This window comes from Panthera onca, chromosome E1 (assembly GCF_046562875.1).
Source record: "Panthera onca isolate mPanOnc1 chromosome E1, mPanOnc1 haplotype 2, whole genome shotgun sequence".
NCBI classification, from domain to species: domain Eukaryota; kingdom Metazoa; phylum Chordata; class Mammalia; order Carnivora; family Felidae; genus Panthera; species Panthera onca.
This window is the reverse complement of record NC_138352.1, coordinates 24,287,811-24,311,201: the sequence shown is the minus strand read 5'-3', so window position 1 is coordinate 24,311,201 and position 23,391 is coordinate 24,287,811. Positions and strand designations below refer to the sequence as shown.

The 23,391-nt window shown below is 45.6% G+C and overlaps 1 protein-coding gene across 2 annotated transcripts in view; it reads right to left on the bottom strand.

Annotated features, from left to right (window-relative positions):
* The window catches only part of COX10 (cytochrome c oxidase assembly factor heme A:farnesyltransferase COX10), a 138,829-nt gene that overhangs the window by 34,029 nt on the left and 81,409 nt on the right, over nucleotides 1–23,391 (bottom strand). For both annotated transcript variants that reach the window (XM_078437727.2, XM_078437728.2), the window contains exon 5: nucleotides 9,210–9,280. In XM_078437727.2, the coding sequence (XP_078293853.1) occupies nucleotides 9,210–9,280 (71 nt within the window). The remainder of the gene's footprint in view (nucleotides 1–9,209; nucleotides 9,281–23,391) is intronic.

The following is a 23,391-nucleotide window of genomic DNA, read 5'->3' as shown; positions in this document are numbered from 1 at the left end:
GGAAGGAGGGAAACCATAAGAGACTCTTAAATACTGAGAACAAACTGAGGGTTGATGGGGGATGGGGGAGAGGGGAAAGTGGGTGATGGGCATTGAGAGGGCACCTGTTGGGATGAGCACTGAGTGTTGTATGGAAACCAATTTGATGATAAATTTCCTATTAAAAAAAAAATAAATGTCAACTGTTTTAATAGATGTGCAGTGATGTCCCACTGTGGCTTTAATTTGTATTTCCCCCAGTGAACTGGTGATAATAATGAAAACCGTTTTGTGTGTTTATTTGATATGCAGACTTCTTCTTTAGTGGAATGTCTGTTTAAAAACGTTTTGTCCAGGGGCGCCTGGGTGGCTCAGTCGGTTAAGCGGCCGACTTCGGCTCAGGTCATGATCTCGCGGTCCGTGAGTTCGACCCCCGTGTCGGGCTCTGTGCTGACTGCTCAGAGCCTGGAGCCTGTTTCAGATTCTGTGTCTCCCTTTCTCTGACCCTCCCCCATTCCTGCTCTGTCTCTCTCTGTCTCAAAAATAAATAAACGTAAAAAAAAAAAACAACTATAAAAACGTTTTGTCCATTTTTTGGTTGAGCTATTTTCTTGTCACCGGGCTTTAGGGATTTTGTACGTACTCTGGCCACAAGTCCTTCGTGAGTTCCATGCTTTGCAAATATTTTCTCCCACTCTTTGGCCCGTCCGGTCGTTTTCCGAAGTGTTTCTGGGAGAGCAGCGATTTTTATTTCGGTGAAGTCTAACTCACCTATGACTTCATTTATGGTTCGTGCTTTTTGTACTTTTTTGTTTTGTTGCTTTTGTGTGTTTTCTCTAAGAATTCTTTGCCTCGCTTCCTGCAGTTGCATTCTGCATCCTGACCTCGTATCTTGTGCCCCTGCTATATCCACTTACTGGTTCTAGTAGCTTTTTCGTAGGTTTGTTTGAGTTTTCCGGGCAAACTGTCACACGGTCTGTGAATGAAGAATTCATTTCTTCTTTCCCAATACACAGGCCTATTATTTCTTTTTCTTGTCCTGAGCTGCTTAAGAGCTCCCCAAACGACACAGACCACGGTCCAATCCCTACAGCACAGCCCGTGTCACAATGGTGGGGCAGGCACGTTTTCTCGGCCTCCTTCCTGGCTCTGCTTCCTTACTTTGCTCCTTCAAATCCTTCCGAGTCTGGCCAAGTCATTTCTTTTTATCCTTAAACACATATTTTGCACTCCTCTGCCTGTCCCGATGGCTTCCTCATCCCCTTGACACCGTGCGCCGTGTACCCGTCTCAGAGTCTTCGCTTCTGTCCTTCCTCCCCTTGGGAGGTCATTTCCACTTCTCTAACATCTGTCCCTCTGTCCGTCCACGCATCCCTCATGAAGCATCAGCGGTCTGCCGGATGTGATGGCCGGAGCGCATGCTCCGTGACATCAGGGATGGCTGTCTGCTTCGTTCCCTGCCGGGGCGTGGCATTAAAAATAGTGCCGAGGGGCGCCTGGGTGGCGCAGTCGGTTAAGCGTCCGACTTCAGCCAGGTCACGATCTCGCGGTCCGTGAGTTCGAGCCCCGCGTCAGGCTCTGGGCTGATGGCTCGGAGCCTGGAGCCTGTTTCCGATTCTGTGTCTCCCTCTCTCTCTGCCCCTCCCCTGTTCATGCTCTGTCTCTCTCTGTCCCAAAAATTAAAAAATAAAAAACGTTGAAAAAAAAAAATTAAAAAAAAAAAAAAAAAAAAATAGTGCCGAGCACACGTTAGGCACTGAGGAAACTGCTCTCTATAAACGATCTTGGGGACTGGAGATAAACAGAGGGCAGACTCCATCTTTGTCCCAGAAGAACACACAACGTAATGGAGCAAGGGGCCCAAGGAAAGGGTTTGCAGAGGGCTGTGTGGGGCTAGGACAGGGGCATAAACGAAGAAGAGGGCGAGCCCCAGGACAAACACCTAACCCCACCCGCCCCACTGGACTACGGGCGTAGCTGCCCCTTCCAGAGGAAGGAGTGCTTGGCACAAAACCTGCCCAGGCAATGAGCGGACTAGGGAAGCACACCCAGTGGGACAAGAGGGAGCATGGTGCTTCGGTGAAAACACCAGCGGGCCCATCCGGTCTCAACACCAAGGGATAAATGAGAAAAGGTGAGCAGAGGGGCGCCCGGGTGGCTCAGTCAGTTAAGCGTCCGACTCCTGGTTTCGGCTCAGGTCACGATCTCAGTTGTGAGTTTGAGCCTGGCGTCAGGCTCCGTGCTGACAATGTGGAGTATGCTTGGGATTCTCTCTCTCCCTCTCTCTGCCCCTCCCCCGCTTGTTTTCTCTCCCTCTCTCTCTCTCTCTCTCTCTCTCTGAAAATAAATAAACATTAGGAGAGGGAGCAGGAGGAGGAAGAAGAGAAGGAGACGAAGGAGAAGAAGAAGAAAGATGCGCACAGTCAGAGGAGGAGGCTGGAAGGACCAGGAAGGATCAGATCCTCAAAGGCCTTACATGTAAGACATAGTAAAGCACGGAAAGCAAGTATTTCTTCTTAAATATATTTAGAAGACTCTCCCCAAAGGTTTGAAGCCAGAGACCAATGTGATCATGTAAGGAAAGCCTGGGGAAGACAGACGGAAAGAGGGCTGGCGAACGGGCAGGGAGAGCAGCTGGGGCGTGGTTCTAAGAACCCAGGCAAACTGGGGGTGCTCTGACACCAGAGCGGGGGGTGAGAGGGCACATTCCAGGGTGACTTAGGGGGCTGGACAGACACGGTCTATTCCACAACCGGATGAGGGGGACCAGACAGGGAGTCTAGAGTGACTTACAGGCACCTGACTTCGGAACCTTGGTTAACAAAAAGCCATGTGGGAGCGGGGGAGCCGTGCGCTGGGATATATACTTAAGCAATCGGAGATACCCACAGAGGACCCCAAAAGAGATTTCCAAAGGCCTTGGCTCAGAAGAGCGGTCTGGGCTGGAGGTACAGACAGGGCAGAGGGCGGTGTCTGTAGACGGCAGACGGGATAAAGAGGTCAGTGGCCACCAACAAAGGAGTGGTCGGAGGGGGAAGGAACGGAAAGAACTTGGAAAAGGACAGGCTGGCTTAGCTCCTCCTCATCCTCTGGTTCTCACCTCGGGGTCCCCCAAGTCACCCCGGACGTCCTCGCACCTCTGCTAAGTCTCCCCGGACGTCCTCGCGCCCCCCTTAAGTCACCCTGGAGCTCTGCGGTCTGGATCAGGTTCTCCTCTTTGTGCTCCCGCATCACCCAGCAATGTCCCTCCCGCGGTGTTCCCCGCTGCACCTTGGGGTCCCGCGCGGTACCCGGCTGGCAGGTGCACTCAGCGTTACATGTGTAGACCGTACCCCTGGTAGCACTCAGTGTCCTTACACGTGTGAGCTGCCGTCCCCTCAACGTGACTGTAAGAGAACGGAGAGCATGTCACCCACCTGTTAGCAACCCTGGCAACCAGCACAGTCCTCTACAGGGACAACATTCCGCATCAACGTGTCCTGAGGGCAGCAGGAGGAAGGAAGGATTCCGTGACATGCCACAGGGTGGTCCTACCCACGTGACCCTGATAATGGAAACACGTAACATCCACTCTCTGCTGTCTTATTTTCCAAGTGTTTTGCTTCCTTCTCCCTATCCCTAGAAACTAATGTAAAAGTTTTTTTAAGTTTATTTTGAGAGAGAGAGAAAGAGAGTGAGCAAGTGAGCAGTGGGGGGAGGGGCAGAGAGAGAGAGAGAGAGAGAGAGAGAGAGAGAGAATCCCAAGCAGGCTCTGTGCAGCCAGCGCAGAGCCTGATGCAGGGCTCCATCCCCCGAACTGTGAGATCACGACCTGAGCTGAATTCAACGGTCAGATATGTAACTGACTGAGCCGCCCGGGCGCCCCTCTGAATTTCTTTTTTGTCATTGCCTGTAAGTACTGAAATATTTGTATTGTAAAGCAAAATTTGAAAACAGGTGGAAGTTCTACAAGTAACTACTCGTTTTTCTAGAGTTTCAAACCTTCTCCCCAACAATGCACATGTATTTGCATGATTCTGTTGACCTCATTGTTACCCGCACCACAACGGCGTGAGATGAACAAGGCTGGAACCAGGATCCCTCCCTGAGGGGAAGGGGCAGTGGGGCAAGGTTAATTCCGTGACCTGCCCAAGCTTGGAGTCCACCAGGTGACATTTTTCCTTCGATTCTGTTACCAGACAAAGAATATCAGAAGACTGAGGTGCATTCTATTACGGAGATTTTTCAAAATTTGCTAATGAACTTTCTTCCAGCCGCCAACTGAAAGCCTGGATCACACCGAATCTGACTTTCCGATAAGAAGGTAAGCTTCTCTGACATTCACCTTCGCCAAGTGACTCTGGGCTCGCAGGTTCGACTCCGCAAGTGAGCAGACTCCCTTCGGTGTGCATTCCTGACTTGTGGCATGGATTCTACACCGTGCTCTCTGCCGGAGAATCAAAGGGGAGCTCTAAGCCCAACTCCCTCCTGACAACAGTCATTCAGAACCATGACTACACCATTTTTGCCAGAAACGTCCAAACGAGTCAGTTGGCCTTATGCATCTTCTCCAATTTATGAGCAAACGTCGACATCGAGTGTCATTTTTTTTTAAGTTCATTGATTTTGAGAGACGGAAACAGCACAAGTGGGGGAGGGGGAGGGAGGGGGGGAGAGAGAGAGGGAGGGGGATTGAGAGAATCCCAAGCAGGCTTTGCACTGTCAGCACGGAGCCCGACGTGGGGCTCGAACCCACGAAAATGAGATCATGACTTGAGCCGAAACCAAGAGTCGGACACCTAACCAACTGAGCCACCCAGGCACCCCGACATCGAGTGTCATTTTTAAAAAGCTAGTTGAAGAGGCCTGTATTATGGTGTGGACCTACAGTCTGATTTAGATATGACATACTTTCCATTTATGGGCTCTTTGTTTTCTTCTCTAGGCAAAAAAAGCAATTGGAATTTGTAGGAAATGGACTTAAAAAGGAGGAAATTCTGTAAACTTTACAGTCATCACCACCAGCCCTTTCTAGAAATTACGTGGTGTGGCTATCATCCAGCCTGGACATTATTAAGAGTGAGAGCAGAACACCATCAATAATTCTGCTGTAAAGCAGGACTGTCCTGGGCAAACCGGGACCAAGAGCCACCTGACCGTTCGCCCCCTCTTTCCTATCATATCGTGTGGCGGGAGCACATCCCCCGCGTCGCCTGATGTACACACAAGACTGGCATCTTCTCTCCTCTCTTTCACGGGCTCAGCTTAATCCCTGGAGCAAGCTGGCGCGCTAGAGAAGGTCCTTGGGCCAATACGTCTGCCCACGAGCTTCTTCCTCACCACCTGCTTCAAGAAGATTCGCTCTACGCGGTTCTCGGCAGGAGCTGTTCTTGGGTATTTTTGCTCTGGCTTGCGGCCGGGAGATGCCTTACAAATCTGTATAGGTTTCCTCCATGGAAGTCATGTAGGACATTCTTCTAATATGGTCACCAAGTGTCCTTTCTTATTTTTTTAAGAACGGAGAGGCAGAAGTTTGGTCTCCCTAGGGTGGTGTTTCCTTCTCACGGACAGAGAGATTTTAGAGACGGTTATATGTAGCGGTTAGGAACTCGGGGCAGGGAAGCAAATGGGCCAGGCCAAATTTTGGTTCTGCCGCTTTTCATAACACTTGGATCTTCAGTCTTCTCACCTGCATATTCAACAGTGTCCTATCTCATGGTGCTGTAGGGAGAATTAAATATTAATATTGCACGCAATGCTTACCATTACGATGGGACTGTGATTTCACCAGGAAATGCAGAATGAAATCTACAGGTCAACCTCAGCAACTACGGTGACCTTGAGAAGCTTTCCTTGTTCTCGCCGTTTTATCACAGACTTTATGTTCCATAACCCTGACTTTCTTTACGCATTTCTCTGTTTTATTAAGTTACAGTCTCACGATACCTCTAATCCTTTCTGGAATACAGAATAAACAACCAAAAAAGCACGATCTTCGGGGCACGTGGGCGGTTCAGTCGGTTGGATGTCCGACTCTTGATTTCGGTGCAGGTCACGATCTCGCAGTTCGTGGGTTCAAGCCCCACATCGGGCTCTGTGCCTGATGTGCAGAGCCTGCCTGGGATTCTGTCTCCCTCCCTCTCTGCCTCTCCCCTGCTCTTTCTCTCAAAATAAATAAACACTAAAAAAAAAAAAAAAAAAAAAAAAGCTCTATCATCTGTGTCAGTTCTATAAGGCATTCAGTGCCCACCTACCCAGCCACATTTTTTCTGGAAGAGAAAACCACAAGTTCAGAGAATGGCCACCATGCGAGTGCATAAATGCACAGATGGGTCCACACAGTGTTTCCCAGTTTCTCAAAAAAAAAAAAAAAAAAAAAAAGAATAACTAATCCAGGCATATGTTTCTTTCCTTAATTGTATTCCTTTAACTTCTTAGAAAACCCTTTTATTCACTTCAGTAAAAATTTTCAAACTAAATTGCAATCACTTTAAAAAATTAATGCCACACACACACACACACACACACACACACACACACCCCCACCCCATAAATGCTCATGGTATGTCTTCAGGATGGAGAGAAGCCAAGCAAGGTACAAAGGAGGAAACAGCCGTCAGTGGCAAAGATGTCCAAGGATTTCCTTCCCAGACTGACCATGCTTACTGCTGCCCGTCAGTAATGACGGGAACTTACACTTCACATGACAAACTGCAGTGCCTACGACGTCGGACAGATTCAACAAGGCACATCAGTCCGATCAAATGGAGCAGTAAATTCCAAATCAAGAATTTCAAAATAAACTGGCTGGGCTTTATGCCTAAATGCCCAATAGCTATTGTGAATGTCAGAACCACCAAAGCTGGAATAAACACTAATGGACAGACGTAAGACTTTCTACTATACCCCCGCAGCCAGCCACTTACAAAATATGTGTCATAGATAACAATTTACTAAATTATAATAAAAACTACCAGGCAGGATACAAAGTCTGCAGTTTCAAAACCGTGACTCTCAGTGCAGGATTTCTGCCGCAGACTCAGAACAGCTCCTACAATTGTACCGATTTAATAAAATACACGCTAGCTCATAACAGAAGTTTGACTCTCTTTTTCCAGCCCTGTAAGTTGCCCTCTCGGAGGCTACTTTAGGCAACAATTAAGGTTTATTGTCATAAAGGAGACCCGGGGTCATCTTGCAAAACAAAAGGTGAAGTTACAAGTTTAGCAAGACTAATAACTAGATGACAGCCTGTCTCCTTTCATTATTTTTTTAAACGTTTATTTATTTTTGAGACAGAGAGAGACAGAGCATGAATGGGGGAGGGTCAGAGAGAGGGAGACACAGAATCTGAAAGAGGCTCCAGGCTCTGAGCTGTCAGCACAGAGCCCGACGTGGGGCTCGAACTCACGGACCGTGAGATCATGACCTGAGCTGAAGTCGGCCGCTTAACCGACTGAGCCGCCCAGGCGCCCCCAGCCTGTCTCCTTTCAAGGATGGGCATTGCCAAGGCCAACGAGCAAGCCCCCAACTCTGGATGCACTTAAAGGCCTGGCTTTCCTGGGTGCAGACAATGACCACACTGGGCAAAGTAAGAGGAGGTACCAGAAGAATGGCAGGCCTCTATCTGATCACCATCAGATGCCTAATGGCTGCTTACTGGGCTTGTCCCGCATCTGCCTTGGTTCTAGAGGGTACGATTTCACTGAGGAAAGGAGCAAGAACTTACATGTGACCTGACCAGCAGCACAAGCAGCTTCTAGTTTTTGAAATGGGTTACGAAGCTTGCATTTGCTCTTGTGAAACAACTTCACTTAGGGGCACCTGACCGGCTCAATCGGTTAAGTGCCCAACTCAATTTCAGCTCAGGTCATGATCTCATGGTTCGTGAGTTTGAGCCCTGAAGCAGGCTCTGAGCTGACAGTGTGAAGCCTGCTTGGGATTCTCTCTCTCTCTCTCTCTCTCTCTCTCTCTCTCTCTGCCCCTCCCCCACTCGTGCTGGCGAGTGCTCCTTCTCCTCCCCCTAAAATAAATTTTAAAAACTTTAAAAGCCTATAAAACAACTTCAAATTAAAGTACTTCTGGGGAGCCTTGGTGGCTAAGTCAGTTAAGCGTCCAACTTCGGCTAAGGTCATGATCTCACGGTCTGTGAGTTTGAGCCCCGCATCAGGCTCCGTGCTGACAGCTCAGAGCCTGGAGCCTGCTTCGGATTCTGTGTCTCCCTCTCCCTCTGCCCTACCCTGCTCATGCTCTGTCTCTCTCAAAAATAAACATTAAAAAAATAACAATAAACGTACTTCTGACACTTTTTAAATAAAAACACAGCAGATGGCTTGATTTATATTTCAAGAAAAGAAATCAATTATCAATAGATATGAGATTTCTGTTCTTACAGGTTTTCATAGCTCTTTGCAATATAATGGTATTTTAAACTCATTTAAGAACTGAATGGCTACAAACAGCTAATATTAAAAATCATTTTTACATAGACTTCTGACCGTACCTGCTTTGTTTCCTTTATTGTCTTACTGAAAATGTGTGATTGGTTTGATCCACAAGTGTTACCCAATACATTTTAAGCTCCATGAGGGCACTGCCTGGAAATGTGAGGGCAGGACTGACTGATTTAGAAGAGTCGTTATCAACCATTTGCCTCTTTTTATTCTTCTTGGCTGATGATATCCACTGGATTCAAAAAAAAATTTTTTTTTTCAATGCCAGTTTCAAGGACTCCAGGAAGTTAAAACGTTTAATTATTAACCATTAGTGATATTAAAATATTTATATGCCTTTTAGTTCTACTTAATTGAATTTGGTAGAAAGAGTAATGGAGGCAGTCCTTTGCTTGGCAGATGACAGCATTATCAGTTTGTCTGCAAAAGTAAGGCTTCGGATAGATCTTTCTTCGGAGACCCTATGTGGATTTGTCTGAAATCACTTGTGCTAATGGAATGTTTTTATCCTCAGCCGGGACAAGTGACACAAGTCCACGTTTCAAAGGGGGATCTCATAAAGACATCCACGGCATGAGTTTCCCCAACAACGGGACTGCAAATCTTAGCTCGGTTTTAGGTGCCCTGTGGTACACTTTGAGTAGAGGTGAAAAGTCCTGCACGTCCACACCAGTAGGTCCCTTTGGGGGTGTGTTATTTGCCCACCACAACTCAAGGCACAAGACTGGGAAACGATTCGGGATAAACCAGCAAATGGATGTTCTACACGGTGAAAGAGTCTTGGATTCGTGAGTTTACCTGATCTGTCCACGAACCAGAGGTCTGTTCTTTGTCCTATTCATGTTTGAATCAAATGGCACCTCAAAAAACTGCAAAAAGATTGAAAAGAAAGACAGAAGGCATTAAATATAATGCGAAACAAGTCTTCTGCTTCTGTTCTATAATTCTGTCCACAGCAAATTTCATTTTAATTTTTACTAGCATGAACCCATACTCTTGGTACTCGATGGAGGAAAACTCTCTGGAAGAGACATGCTATAAAATTGTATGAATTCATTGGCCAGGTCATGCACGGGTTCCACACTCATCCACTCTGAAAACCACTTACTAAATATACAGCTGCTTCTTCCAGGGCCACTGTGGCAGCTGTAAAACATGAGTGCTCTAAATGACTTCAGCACCTCGCACACATCCCAAAGCCTGCGAGTCGACCAAGAATAAATGAACCCTGGGACATGGGCGACTCAAGCGATTAAGACCCCAGATGAAGCTGTATACGACCGACCAGGCTACCCTGTGACCAGGGTGACAACCCCTCTCTGCCTGGCCTAGGTCCCCTCTGTGCCTGCGGGTCCCAGCATCACTCGCAGCAACCCTTTCGCTTTCAGAGCATCCCAGTTTGGACAATAACGTTGGTATCGTCACCCTCACAAAGAGGTACTAGACCTGTGGCCAAGAAATTCATACTCTAGTGTAGGGGACAGCAAGCTCTAGCTTATGGGCCACCTCCAGCCGGCACCTGCTTCCGAATGGCTCACAAGATACGAACGCGTTTGTTCGTTGTTTTTTTTTAATTTTTTTAACGATTAGAAAAATAAATCCAAAGAAGGAGAATACTTCGTGACATGTGGAAATTACATGAAAGTCAGATTTTAGTGTCCATAAATGAAGCTGTACCATAACTCAGCCATACTCGTTTGTCTACGCCTTGCTCTGGCTGCTTTCATGCCACAGCGGCCGGGTCGGGAAGCTGCAATGGAGATGGGACGGCCCAGAAAACCTAAAATATTTACTCTCTGGCCCTTTACTGAATACGGTGTGCCAACCTTTACTCTAATGGAAACACTGGCATACAGATGATTGTAATAACGTGTACAGTACAACGAAAGAGAGATGGTCTACGACGGGCTCGGAATCAGCTGGGGAGGCAGGGAAAATAGCCTTCCGAGCACTCTCCGACAGACTTAAGACTCAGCCGGAGTGCGATGCTTTAAGGGGATTGGAGGGAAGAAAAGAGCAGTCTAGACGCAGGAGGAAGCAGACAGAAAGAAAGGCACCGGAGGCAGAAGTTTCATGATACACTCAAGTTGCCAGAAGAATTCAGGATGGCATAGAGGTTAAGGGTCCGGGCTTTGCAGTTACAGATGAGGGTTACATTTCCGCTTTGCCAATTACGAGCGCCTAAGTAACACTGTCTACAAGCCCGTTTTCTCATCTGCAAAATGAGGGTAATAATATATAACTTGCATGGTTAATGCGAGGATTAATAAGATACTGACATACAGTATAATGCTTGGAAGGTGCTTAATAATGGGTAGTTTATTTAATGTTTATTTTTGAGAGAGAGAGAGAGAGAGAGAGAGAGAGTGTGTGCGAGTGGGGGAGGGGCAGAGAGAGAGGGAGGCACAGAACCCGAAGCAGGCTCCAGGCTCCGAGCTGTTGGCACAGAGCCCGAACCGGGGCTCGAACCCACGAACTGTGAGATCATGACCTGAGCTGAAGTTGGACACTTAAGTGAGCCACCCAGGCGCCCCAACTCTCCTGTCTTTAAGTAGAACCACAAAGTGTGCAATCCTGCCCTTGTCCTGAGTTCTGATTTTGTAATGTCACTTGATGGTTGGTGTTTTTCCTTTGGATATTTTAACATCATCACAAATGCAATGTGTTCCAAACTGAACTCAACACATTTCCATGCAAATCAAGTACTTCTCCAGAGTTTTTTTTTTTAATCAAATACATAACTTTTTCTATTATAACTCATATCAAAATCTTTAGATCAGCTTTGATTTCTTCTATTCATTGACCAACCATATTCATCGCCAAGTCCTGGTAATTTAGACTTCATAATATCTCTCAAACCTGCCCTTCCCAGTTTACTGTACTATTAACACTTGTACGGAATCATAATAAAACTACTTGCTCAAAAAGATTGAATGATTTCATGTTCGCCTCACTGCTCATTCTCCGGTGGCCTTGGAAAGTCCAAACTCTTTTTTTTTTTAAGTTTATTTATTTATTTTGAGAGAGACAGAGACAGCACAAGCGACGGCAGGGCAGAGATAGACGGAGAGAGAGAATCCCGAGCAGGTTCTGTGTTGCCAGAGCAGAGCCTGATGTGGGGCTCGAACCCATAAGACCGCGAGACCATGACCTGAGCCAAAACCAAGAGTCGGACACTTAAATGACTGAGCCACCCAGGTGCCCCTGAAAGTCCAAATTCTTTGTATGTTACATGGGTTGAAGGCCATCCCTCATCTCACCCCACCACTATTTGCAACCTTTTATCACTTGCTTGACTTCTGTCCCTGTGCCACACTTGTCACTGTCTTGTGAACATAGCCAAGTGCCCCGGGGAGTTGGAGACTTGGACAGCTTTTAACTCTGAGGCCGGAGGAAACAGATGTCATGAAGACATCACCACAATCAGGATACTGTACATATCCATCATTCCCAAGTTTTGTCATGCCTCACTGTAATCCCCTCCCCCCGCCCATAGCTCTTCCTCAGGCGGCCAGTGAACCACATCTTGAGTCCCTATAGATCACTTGAATTTTCCAGACTTTTATGTAAATGGAATTTTATAATACGCACTTTCTGTCTGGACTTTTTTTCATGAGGCAAAATTATTTTGAGATTCATCATATGGCTCAGTGTATCAATAGCTCATTCTTTTTTATTGCTGAGCAATATTCCATTATATGTGTTGGTAATACCACTATTATAATAGATCTATTCACTTGTTGATGGATATTTGGGTTGTTTCCAGTCTGAGACTATTATAAAAAAGCAGCTATGGACATTTGTGTTCAAGTCTTTGTGGGGGCATATGCTTTTATTTCTCACAAGTAAAGAGTGTGCAACATACAGCAGGTATATATTTAAACTACGTAAGAAACTGTCGAACTGTTTTGCAAAGTGGATTGCCGTTTTACATTCCTCCTATTGGTGTATAAGAGTTCCACTTCTAGACCCTTCAAGAACTCCATTTTGGGTCATCTCCTGTGCCAAAGACAAGGGGAACACAGGTTGGCCAGCACACAAAGGTAGTTATAAACACCAGCAGTGGTCCTGTGACCAGGTGCAGATACAAGGAATGTAATAGTACTTTTCTCTTATTTGGATATAAACATTTTATTCCTCTCTCCCCTTCTCCTAGTGGCAAAGGTACGCTGACGGTATTTAATCTCGTGCCTCAGAACTGAGGCTGGACAAACATCAAGGGGGGTGGGAGGGCTGTGACCCAGCCTGAAGACGGATGAACATCACCCAAAGATGCAAAAAGGGACTAGTGAATCTTGGGTTAGTGAATTTGGGGTTGTAAGAGGGACACTTTCATCATGTCGGGCTACGGCCTTCTCTGGGAGCTAGGTTTGACCCAACGGCGTGTCCCGGTGCTCAGCTGACAAGGCGCTGTGTTCGCGTGTTGCTCCTGTCCACTTAGCCCGGAGCCACGATGCCCCACGCTCCCCTCCCTGTCCAGCTGTAGGGGCGGGATGGCCGCAGAGCTCGTATGCGATCTGGAAGGTGGAAGCGAAACAGCGGCCACGCTCACACTTGGAAAACTGCTCTAAGCTCAGGCACTACCAAGGCTCACCCCCAACCGGTGGGGCTCCTCTGCCTGCTGCCCCGGCCGCCTGCAGGGACACCGGGCCCGCGCTTCAGCATCCTGCCGGATCTCTGGGCCACAGCCAATTCCTGAGCCCGCCCACTTCTCAGAATCCTGGCTCAAGTCTGTGTGCGGTTTCGTAGTCAAGTGCACGTGCTCTTGCGCAGGTTACCTGTGTCGTCAAGGTTGCCGGCGGGAGGCGGCAAGAAACAGACACGAGTTCCGAGTTCCCGTTTGTTCCAGTGAGTTTCACCTCAACCTTGCAGACTGCAGGTTGCTCTGCTCTGCCCTCCCCGGCCCTCCCTGCCCTTCCCTCCTCTCCCCTCCTCTCTTCTCCGATGGTCCTGCTCAGCTCGGCCCACCACCAGGTACAGGCACCTGGTGCCTTCCAGACGGCTTCACTCCCAGCACCGCCTTTGGCTTAATTCCCCACAATACATCCCTTAAATCACTCACAGTGGCTCTGACGTTCTGCCCAACCCCCAATAAGGGCTTCTTCTCTATTACTGTCAACGCTGCCACTATTTAAAAGTATTTAAAATGTTTATTTCTGGGGCGCCTGGGTGGCTCAGTCGGTTAAGCGTCCGACTTCGGCTCAGGTCATGATCTCACGGTCTGTGGGTTCGAGCCCCGCGTCAGGCTCTGTGCTGACAGCTCAGAGCCTGGAGCCTGTTTCAAATTCTGTGTCTCCCTCTCTCTCTGACCCTCCCCTGTTCATGCTCTGTCTCTCTCTGTCTCAAAAATAAATAAACATTTAAAAAAATAAAATAAAATAAAAATTAAAAAAAAAATTAAAAAAAATAAAATGTTTATTTCTTTCGAGAGAGAGTACAAGCCAGGGAGGGGCAGAGAGAGAGGCACAGAATCCGAAGCAGGCTCCAGGCTCCAAGCTGTCAGCACACAGCCCGACGTGGGGCTTGAACCCACGAACCACAAGATCATGACCTAGCCGAAGTCGGACGTTCAACCGACTGAGCCATCCAGGCACCCCTAAGTTAGAAGTATTTAACTTCTCAATACGCCCATCTTATCTGAAGTCCTGAATGACAGGCTTCCTGAGATATGTGAATTTATCATTCTTAAGGAGAACCATGCAAATAGGCGCAAATAATTTTTAAAGGAACCAGCAGTGTAAATGAATATGTACATTTGTAGACAGTACTACGTTCATTTTATGATGATTTACAAGTGTTAAAAAATTCTTTGCCCCTGAGAGTCTATAGTCTTTCCTGAAGTAGTTCAAGTTACGTGTAATTAAAATGTTCCGAATCTGTTTAAATTCCCTCCCTTCCCCAACAATCAAACACTTTCTATTGGTATTTGAAATAACCTTTTCTTTATAACTTATTAATTTCATTTCACAGGAGTAATGAGGATTCCCATTACAAATCATGCTGTTTAAACGCTGGCTAAGGTGTTATCTCACATAACACAGAAGCTCTTATATAAACAAGTATTCTGGCAGTTCTCAAGGCGTGGTTCAGGAACCGAATGAATTATTTCACCTGGATAAGGAAAGGACATTAGCTTGTCTCCGTTTTGGGCACGTCAGCCATCCAAAGATGGGAACCAAGGTCTAGAACGTGCAATCCAGCTGCCGGATGCCTGAACTTGGCGGGACCGTCTGACTCCACGAATGCTCACGCTAACTGGGACAGGCCACATCTGGGTAGAAATACCATGCTAACCACAGTAACCAAGACCGATGGTTCGTTTCAGTGAGCACTGGACCATCTTTCCTAGAACCAAGGGGCCACAGCTCATTACCCTATTTTACTCTGTTCTCCATGCATTTTCTATAATGCCTCTCAGTTGAGATATTTAAAGCAGATTTCCAAAACATAAAGTACGGGGTAGTTAGATGACAAATGTAAATACTTTAGAACCCACAGCTGGCTCATTAACCTACTCACATTTTGTTCCTGTGCTTTATAATAAGTTTTTGTTTCATGATGTTATTAGCATTTCAGTTGGCTCCAACTACTTCAGCAGTGAAGTAAAACTCCTGCAATGTGTATTAAAAGCAAAATACAGGGGCGCCTGGGTGGCTCAGTCGGTTAAGTGTCCGACTTCAGCTCAGGTCACGATCTCGCAGTCTGTGAGTTCGAGCCCCGCGTCGGGCTCTGGGCTGACTGCTCAGGGCCTGGAGCCTGCTTCCGATTCTGTGTCTCCCTCTCTCTCTGCCCCTCCCCCCTTCACGCTCTGTCTCTCTCTCTCTCTCTCTGTCTCAAAAATTAATAAACATTAAAAAAAAATTAAAAAAAAAACCAACAAAACAAAATAGAAGGGCGCCTGGGTGGTTCAGTCGGTTAAGCATCTGACTTCGGCTCAGGTCATGATCTCATAGTGCACGAGTTCGAGCCCCACATCGGGCTCTCTGTTGTCGGCACAGAGCCCTCTTCGGTTCCTCTGTCCCCTCTCTGCCCCACCCCACTCTCAAAAATAAATAAACATTAAAAAAATACCCCCCCCCCCCTTAATCACTATGAAATAGCCTGGTGACATTTCTACATTAAAAAAAAAATACAAATGCAGAATTACCAACCCTTAGAATATACTGTTCTGCCCCCTCTCCCATATCCTGACTACTCTGAATGATGGCAGAAGTAATACACCGTAGTGAGCACAATCTCGACAGCTGCTCAGGCCACACTGATTCTCTTGGGGGTCAGGCTTGCACCTGACCTGCCTTTGGAAGGCTCTGTTCCCTGGGTCCCAAATGGCTGTATATGCCAGTATGCATACCTGGACACAGCGACTGGTTTCCTGAGCAGGTATCTGATTCGAACTGGGCGACAGAGTCCTTCCTTGGATTTTACGAACCAAAGCCCAGGAAAATAGGTCCTCCCTCCTCTTCAGTTGTTTGTGGCCAAGGAATAGGATAAAAGGAATTGGAGAAGAGACCCAACAGGGATGCCTGGGGTCAAGTTACCTCTGGGGCTCCACCTCTGGCCCTTGACAGCTTAAATCAACCCTTTCATGGGACTCCAACTCTGGCCTCCAATGTCCTAATACATGAGGACTGCAAAATACTTCAAACGTAGAGCAACGTATTGCACAGAAGGGAATAATACTTTGCTTTTTTCTTGGGGCAAACAACTTGCTTTTAATCCATCTGCGTTCCTTTTCAGAAACATTTTTCAGTCTCTTTCCTCATAAAAACCCACCAGTCTTCTGGCATTCTTTTCAGTTTCAACTTTTTACTTTTTATCCAGGTTCCCGGCCTCATCATCTTCCCCTCGGTCACATACCCCCCCCATCCCCCCTCCAGCGAGCCTACATCATCTGTTATGTCAGTGGGGCTCCTGGGGCTACAAATGACAGAAAGGCAGCTCAAAGTAGCTCAAAGAGAAATGGAGCTTTATCTCTTACAACAGGGTGGTAGCTGCTTTTGGGAATCACTAGCTTCAGTGTCAAAAGTGCTATCATGCTTCCGGCTCTTTCCAGCTCTTGACTCTGCTCGGAGTATTTCTGCTTGCAGGCTCTTTCCATCAAACAGCCAAAATGGCACTACCAGCCTCAGACTCTCACGCTCCTGGCAACCTTAGCAGAAAGTTTGTTTCCCGACAGATCTCTAAGAATAAAGTCCAGAACCAGCATGGCGACTAGGGGATGAGGTGACCATCCTTTGAGCAGGGAAGGGGTGCTGGTGGACAGACACAATGACACAGTATCTCCCTCAAGCCACAAGCGGTATTTTCTCTACATAGGAAAGAAAAATCCTATCACCAGAAGAAGGTAGGAAGATGTTAGGCAGACAGAGGCAGTGAAATTATTTATAACTCACTTAGAACACCAACACCCCAAATCACTTCCTTCCACACGTCATACTTTATAAAGTAACCTGCCTACAGCAGTGAAGGTATTCCTCAGTTGAAGTTTCTGAAAGGCATTAATCAATATGAACATAATAATTTATATTAATCTTTGTCTTGTAATCCGTTTGGGAATCAGTTTAATGGCTCTAGTGGATAGTGTAGCAAATGGATGCTCTTTTCTCCTCATAGCGACTTGTGGACGATACAACACACTATTACACCAATGGACAAATATTTATTAGATGTCTATTATGACGTATGTGCTTTTCTATTATATCATGCTTTCCTACTAGTAATAATTATTACTCCAGAGAGATGATGCCCAGATGTAAACTATGCCTATTCATCCTGCAAAACTCTGAATTTTATGCGTGAAAATGACAACAGCTACCAAGAGTGGATAGAAACAGAACCTGTTCCCAAGTGATGAACGTCCCTATTCTTACTCTGATTAATCGTACGCCATGCAAAAATGAGATGTGTTTTGGAGATGTGTGTAAGTCGGGCTCGGAAAATATTGACTTTGATAACAAGGCGTAACTTTCCTTCCCCTGTGCTGAATCACCAGAGCAACATTCTTCTCGAGGCTCAACGGGAAAACAAACACGAGAACCTTGTCCGTGTTTGTTTTTCCATCCATCTCCTCAAAGCTGTCAACAACTGTTTGTCATTCCAGGGCGGCTCACAGCTTCCCAGGTCCACGATAATGCCTCCATCAATCTCGGGCCAAGTTAAAAGGGATGCTAAAATAAATAAATAAATAAAAGCACAGGGAGAGGCCCCTTATCCTGCGGGATTCCATATGCCATGACTTGCGGCTTACAAATCAGTTAAGAGACCCGGTCAGCCATTACTTTTTGGTTGTTACCAATGTTCTACTTGCCATACCCAGAGTAAACAAGTTAATGAGCAAGACTCCTTGTTCCCATTGATTTTTCCCCACGAGGCATCTGAACCCATGAGTGCATACGTGCCCCGGCATTCGTCAGAAGTGGCTTTTCAGCTCAGGTGGTGAGGGGGGCACCGTTCTCCTCTAAACATGTTATTCAAGCCATCTACTGCTTCATAAGTTGTACTTTAAGGCTTCGCTCTTAAGGGAAAATAACAGAAAGGTATAAAAGGCCACCCAGCACTTATGAGACACCCAAAGTACCACATCCTGTAAGTAACAGAACTCAGAAAGTCTCATCAACTCTGACCAGCTTCCGAAAGCCATACTATAGGGGCGCCTGGGGGGCTCAGTCGGTTGGGTGTCCGACTTCAGCTCAGGTCACGATCTCACAGTCCGTGAGTTCGAGCCCTGCGTCGGGCTCTGGGCTGATGGCTTGGAGCCTGGAGCCTGCTTCCGATTCTGTGTCTCCCTCTCTCTCTGCCCCTCCCCCATTCATGCTCTGTCTCTCTCTGTCTCAAAAATAAATAAACGTTAAAAAAAAAATTAAAAAAAAAATAAAATAAAACCATACTATAGGTCACCCCTCTTCCCGTCCAGAGAGATCTGGGTTTGTAACACTGCTCTCCGAAAAAAGGTGGAAGGAATATACGACAAACTATTTACAAATATTTGTCTCTGCATAGAAAGATTTGGGGTTATTTATTATCCTTTACCCTTTTGTATTTTACAATCGTCAATAAAGACCATGCATATGCCACTTTGGAAAAAAAAAGGTATTAAAAACATTCTACCTAAGTGATATAAATACAATATTTGGACAGAGCCTCTTTAGGTGAACTAATAAAGAATTACTGAATTAATCTAGGATAAAACCCACATTTATGAGGCCCTAGAGGATTAGAACTCTTTATCCCCCAGAAAGAATCACAGAAAGACAAAGCGCTGACCCTGAGTATTTCTCAAGTACACCCATGACCGGCCCGTGGGCCCAGTGCCTCTCCCTCAATTCCAGCCCCCATTTCTTGTCCCATAGGTTGTAACACCCTCCTAACCACCTCCTGGTGCCAGTATAGATCCCCAGTACCAATTTTTCACTTGGTGGCAGGAGAGATCTTTCTAGATGCAAGGCGGCCTACGGGGCTGCCCCCGCCCCCGGCTTTGCGTTCTGGCTTGGCCCTGGGGGCCACCTGTCCACCTGCCGCAGGAGCGCAGGCCACCAGCTCTTTGCCAGGACCCGGGCTGCCTCCGCCACTGTCCCGGGACTTGCTGCTTGGCCCCGCAGTTGGCTTTTCTCTGCAGGGGTGAGCCGGGGGTGGGAGAGGCGCGGTGGGGGTTGCAGTGCGGTGGAAAGCCCGTCCTCCCCACTGCAAGTTTACTGCCCCCAGTCTCATGCAGCTCCTCTGCGTCCTGGACTGCCCTCACAACCTCTCCACCAACTTGGCCTGCGCCCCTCGGCAAGGAGGTTTCACGTCTGGCTGCTCTCCTCCCTTCCACCCACTCCCTTCCATGCGTGACATCTCACAGGGCACTGTCGTTTCCTGCTGCCATCTCGGCCAGAGTGGGGTCCAGGGTGAGGTTAAGAGCCTTCCAAAACCTCCAAATAAACTCAAAGGAATTTCAGCTCTAACAGCTGCCAACGACTATAATCCCATCTCTGCAAAATAACCCCCCATTTTAAAAATCGTTTGTTCTGAAGGCCAGTTTTGAAGAACAACAAATAAAAGCACTAAAGCCCACTAAAGGCTATTAATGTGAACAGATATTCTGACGGCAGAATATAAAAAGAAAATAGCTTTTAAACCAGGGCTTACGAGATCAGAAAATCTTTGCTCACCTAGTGCTACGTAGTTCATCGTAATCTAACAGGGACGCAGGACTATCCTATCAATACGTTCTTCTGGATCCCTCCACGGCTGTAAAACAAACTAGGCACACTTACTGACAACGTTAACAGTGATAAAATAATATGACAAGAGTCTGACCTCTGAAACAGCTCCCTAACATACCACAAAGAGTTTACATGCCGCTCTTTAAAAAAAAAAAGAATTAGGACGTGAACGTTTTTAAAAGGCAAGAAGTGAGTAAAATCATCTTTTCCGAGTACTCCGCAGCAGAAGAATGGCAGGATCTACTCAAAAAAGGAAAGGTTATACCACATGTTGAGCAATAAAGCTGGCAAATTTACAGCGGTTCAGATGCGGCTGTAACATACATCTGGTCACAACAGGGCTGGGGCTACAGAAATCATTAAGCAATCTGAGAACTCCCAAACAAAGACACTGTAAAATTCTGAACTATAAAGCAAAGGAAACACACTTAATCCCTCGGGGTTTGCAGTATGTATTTCAACTGGGTTATCCTTTCCCCCGTAAGGACACAGCGATACACCAGAAGGTGGAGTGACACAATATCTCCGCTGTACGCATGTGGGCACAAAGCCAGCTTGCCCCGGCGCTCCTGGCACCTGTTGGTTTAATCATCCATCGCGTTGCTCTACACGGCAGAGAGAAACTGGAAGGGGGGACGGGGAGCAAAAAGGAGGCGGCGGGGGGGTGGGTGGGAAAAAAATACACGAGCCATTCATTTCGCCTATCGGAGAATATATACACATACTTTTGAAAAAATCGTTAACGCGTTCTTTCTGTAAATTTTCGGCAACATGTTGAAAGCTTAACACGTTTCTTCAAAGATGACAGTTTGTTTTTGAACTTGGGGATACTCTGCGACTGAAGAGGGAAATGATTTGGTGTGCTGGGAGACACCAACTTTCTTAGCAAATATTATCTTAGCAAAGGGACCTGAAACCTCTCTTTAATGACCCTGTTCCTTCCATCGCGGGGATCCCGTGTTGGGGGAACACTTATAATGTATTCAAACTTTAGTAGAATTTCTCAGCTGCCCGTCTCCACCACCATCCTCAAATAGTCCCTTACTGATTCACTAAAATTATTTCAAACTAACTTGTTAAAAATCTTCATGTTTAAAAGCACGTGTATTACAAAATGTGCTTCTGGTCGAATTTCAGTAAAAAAAAAAAAAAAATCTGGAAAAATGGAATGGCAAGTTAAAACAATGACAATTCCACCAAATAATGATAATAATAAATAATAATTATAATAAATAAATAAATAATTGAAATAATAATACTTGCACCAAAGGATAAAAATAGCACATAAAAAAACACCGCGACATTTTCAGAGGGCTTAAGAAGGTGTTATCTGATAGTCATGAAGTGAAAAATACTTCTGACAGATTTTACAACAGTTTCTGTCCCTATATTCCTACTGCTTTCCCTTCAACCTGATTAATGGAAGGGCCTTGATTCTGCATCTGACGCGCTCAGAATGTATATCTAAATACGGAGCCAGACCGTCCACATGACAGAGGAGGGCCTAGTGTCTGTCTCCTGAAAGCCAAGAAAGGGTAGAAAATTCCTCTACTAGGGCAAGACATCTGTCTTGCACAGTGCACAGGGTGTTGGGTAATTTCCCAGAACCCTCAAAAGCTGAAGTGTGTGGCTTCTTTCCTGAAAGGCCAAACTAAAACCTGGAAGGTACCATAAGCGCAGTCACCGTGTTCTGAGAGCGCACTTTGCCCATGTGCCACCTTCCAGAATGATCCGAAAAAAACCAAAGAGGTCAATCCACACACAGAACGTTCCCGGTCCTGCCCCACTTGAAACCAACCTGGGAAAAATCCTTACTTTTCTAAGACATGTGGCCAAAAATTCCTAGTTACTAGGAGTTGTTACAAAGGGCACAGGAGGGTTCAGAGGTGCGTTTTGGTTTTTCGAGGGCAACTTTTGTTAGAAGTTTTAATTTAATTAATTAAAAATGGCATAAAGAGAGCTTAAATATTTCTAACTTTTCTGCCAAATATCAGGTGGACCCCCCAAAGTAGGACACATTTCGAAATGCCTATGAATTACAGTAACTGAGGTGTGACTATGAATTTATTAGTAAGATTATACAGCTTAGATAAATGGCATTTGGTCATCAAATCCCAATATTTAAAGAATTACAACAGAGCTAATAATGGCAGACAGTGACAGATGGTGACTGTAGTCATCGAGGTGGACAGAGCTTAATACACTGAATCGTTGAATCATTATGTCGTACACCTGAAACTAATACGATACTGTATGCAACTATGCTGCAGTAAAAAAGGGTAAAAAATTTTACAAATAAAGAATTACAATGGATTACATATCTGTATATTTCCTGTCTGCATTATGGTTCTCCGTCTCTGAGGTGATAATTAGAATATTAGGAAAATATACATATAATATGTAATAGATACTATATATATATGTTCTCAAGTATATGATTTTTTTTAAATTTAATGTTTATTATTTTGAGAGAGAGAGAGAGAGTGAGAGCGAGTGGGGGAGGGGCAGAGAGAGAGGGAGACACAGAATCGGAAGCAGGCTCCGGGCTCTGAGCTGTTAGCACAAAGCCCGAAGCAGGGCTTGAACCCACAAGCCATGAGATCACAACCTGAGCCGAAGTTGGACGCCCAATTGACTGAGCCACCCAGGCTCATGTATAAAAAGATTTTCTGTGTTTGCACAACTACCTGCATAAAGTAGCAATCTGACAAATTTTCTGACAAATATGAGTTAAAGGAAGAGTGTTAAATGTCTTAATGAAATACTTCCAAACAAAAAGATTTTGGTTTTACTGACTACGTTTCTTTTGAGTTTCTTTTCGTTTTTTTTAAGGTCATTATTTATTTATTCTGAGAGAGACAGAGAGAGGGAGACAGAATCCCAAGCAGGGTCCACACTGTCAGCATCTCAGAGCCTGATGCGGGGCTCTATCTCATGAACATGAGATCATAACCTGAGCTGAAATCAAGAATCGGACGCTTAATCAAATGAGCCACCCAGGCGCCCCGAGTTTCTTTTCAAATACACTAGTGGGAGGGCAGGTTTTCTAAGAGATGCTTAGTCTTGTTAAGGGGAGACTGTGAAAGCATCTGAATGGTCCCATACTAGCAATGGTCACAATAAAATAACAAATGATGTAAAGCTGAGTACTGAGCTAAATTTTAAACAATATCCAAGGCTGGATTTTACATATAAAACATTTTAAAACTTATTTGAGTGCATTTCTAATGAGATGTTATTTTAGAAATGTCAAATGGCCCCCAATTCTCAATTTAACGCAATTCTATATTAAAAACAAAACAAAACAAAAAAACTTCCAGATCCTGTACTGCTTTCTCTTAAGGGAGGCAGAGTAATTCTAAATTATATGTTCCAAAATAAAACATTAAATAACAACAACCATTATCACTCCCATAAAATCTATAGCAAATAAAAAGATAAACAGACCCTTTATAAGTAAATCTGTAATGATATAAAACAACGTTGGTAATAAGTGTCTTTATAAGACCACAGTCTGCAATGCTAAATTATCTAACCATTACTACATCTGGTTGAGCCTATCCAGATGCCAGTGCCTTTTATTCCATAATAAGAATAGACTAAAATACTCTACTTTCTTATAAAAGGTAGGCTTTATACTTATAACATGAATTAATAAGACAAGTCACATTGGGGAGTGGGGTTGGGACTCTGTCAACAAATCTTTAACAAATAGATAAATTAGCACTGTACCTCATAGTCAGGTTTGACAATCCTAGAGAATATCCCTGTGTGAA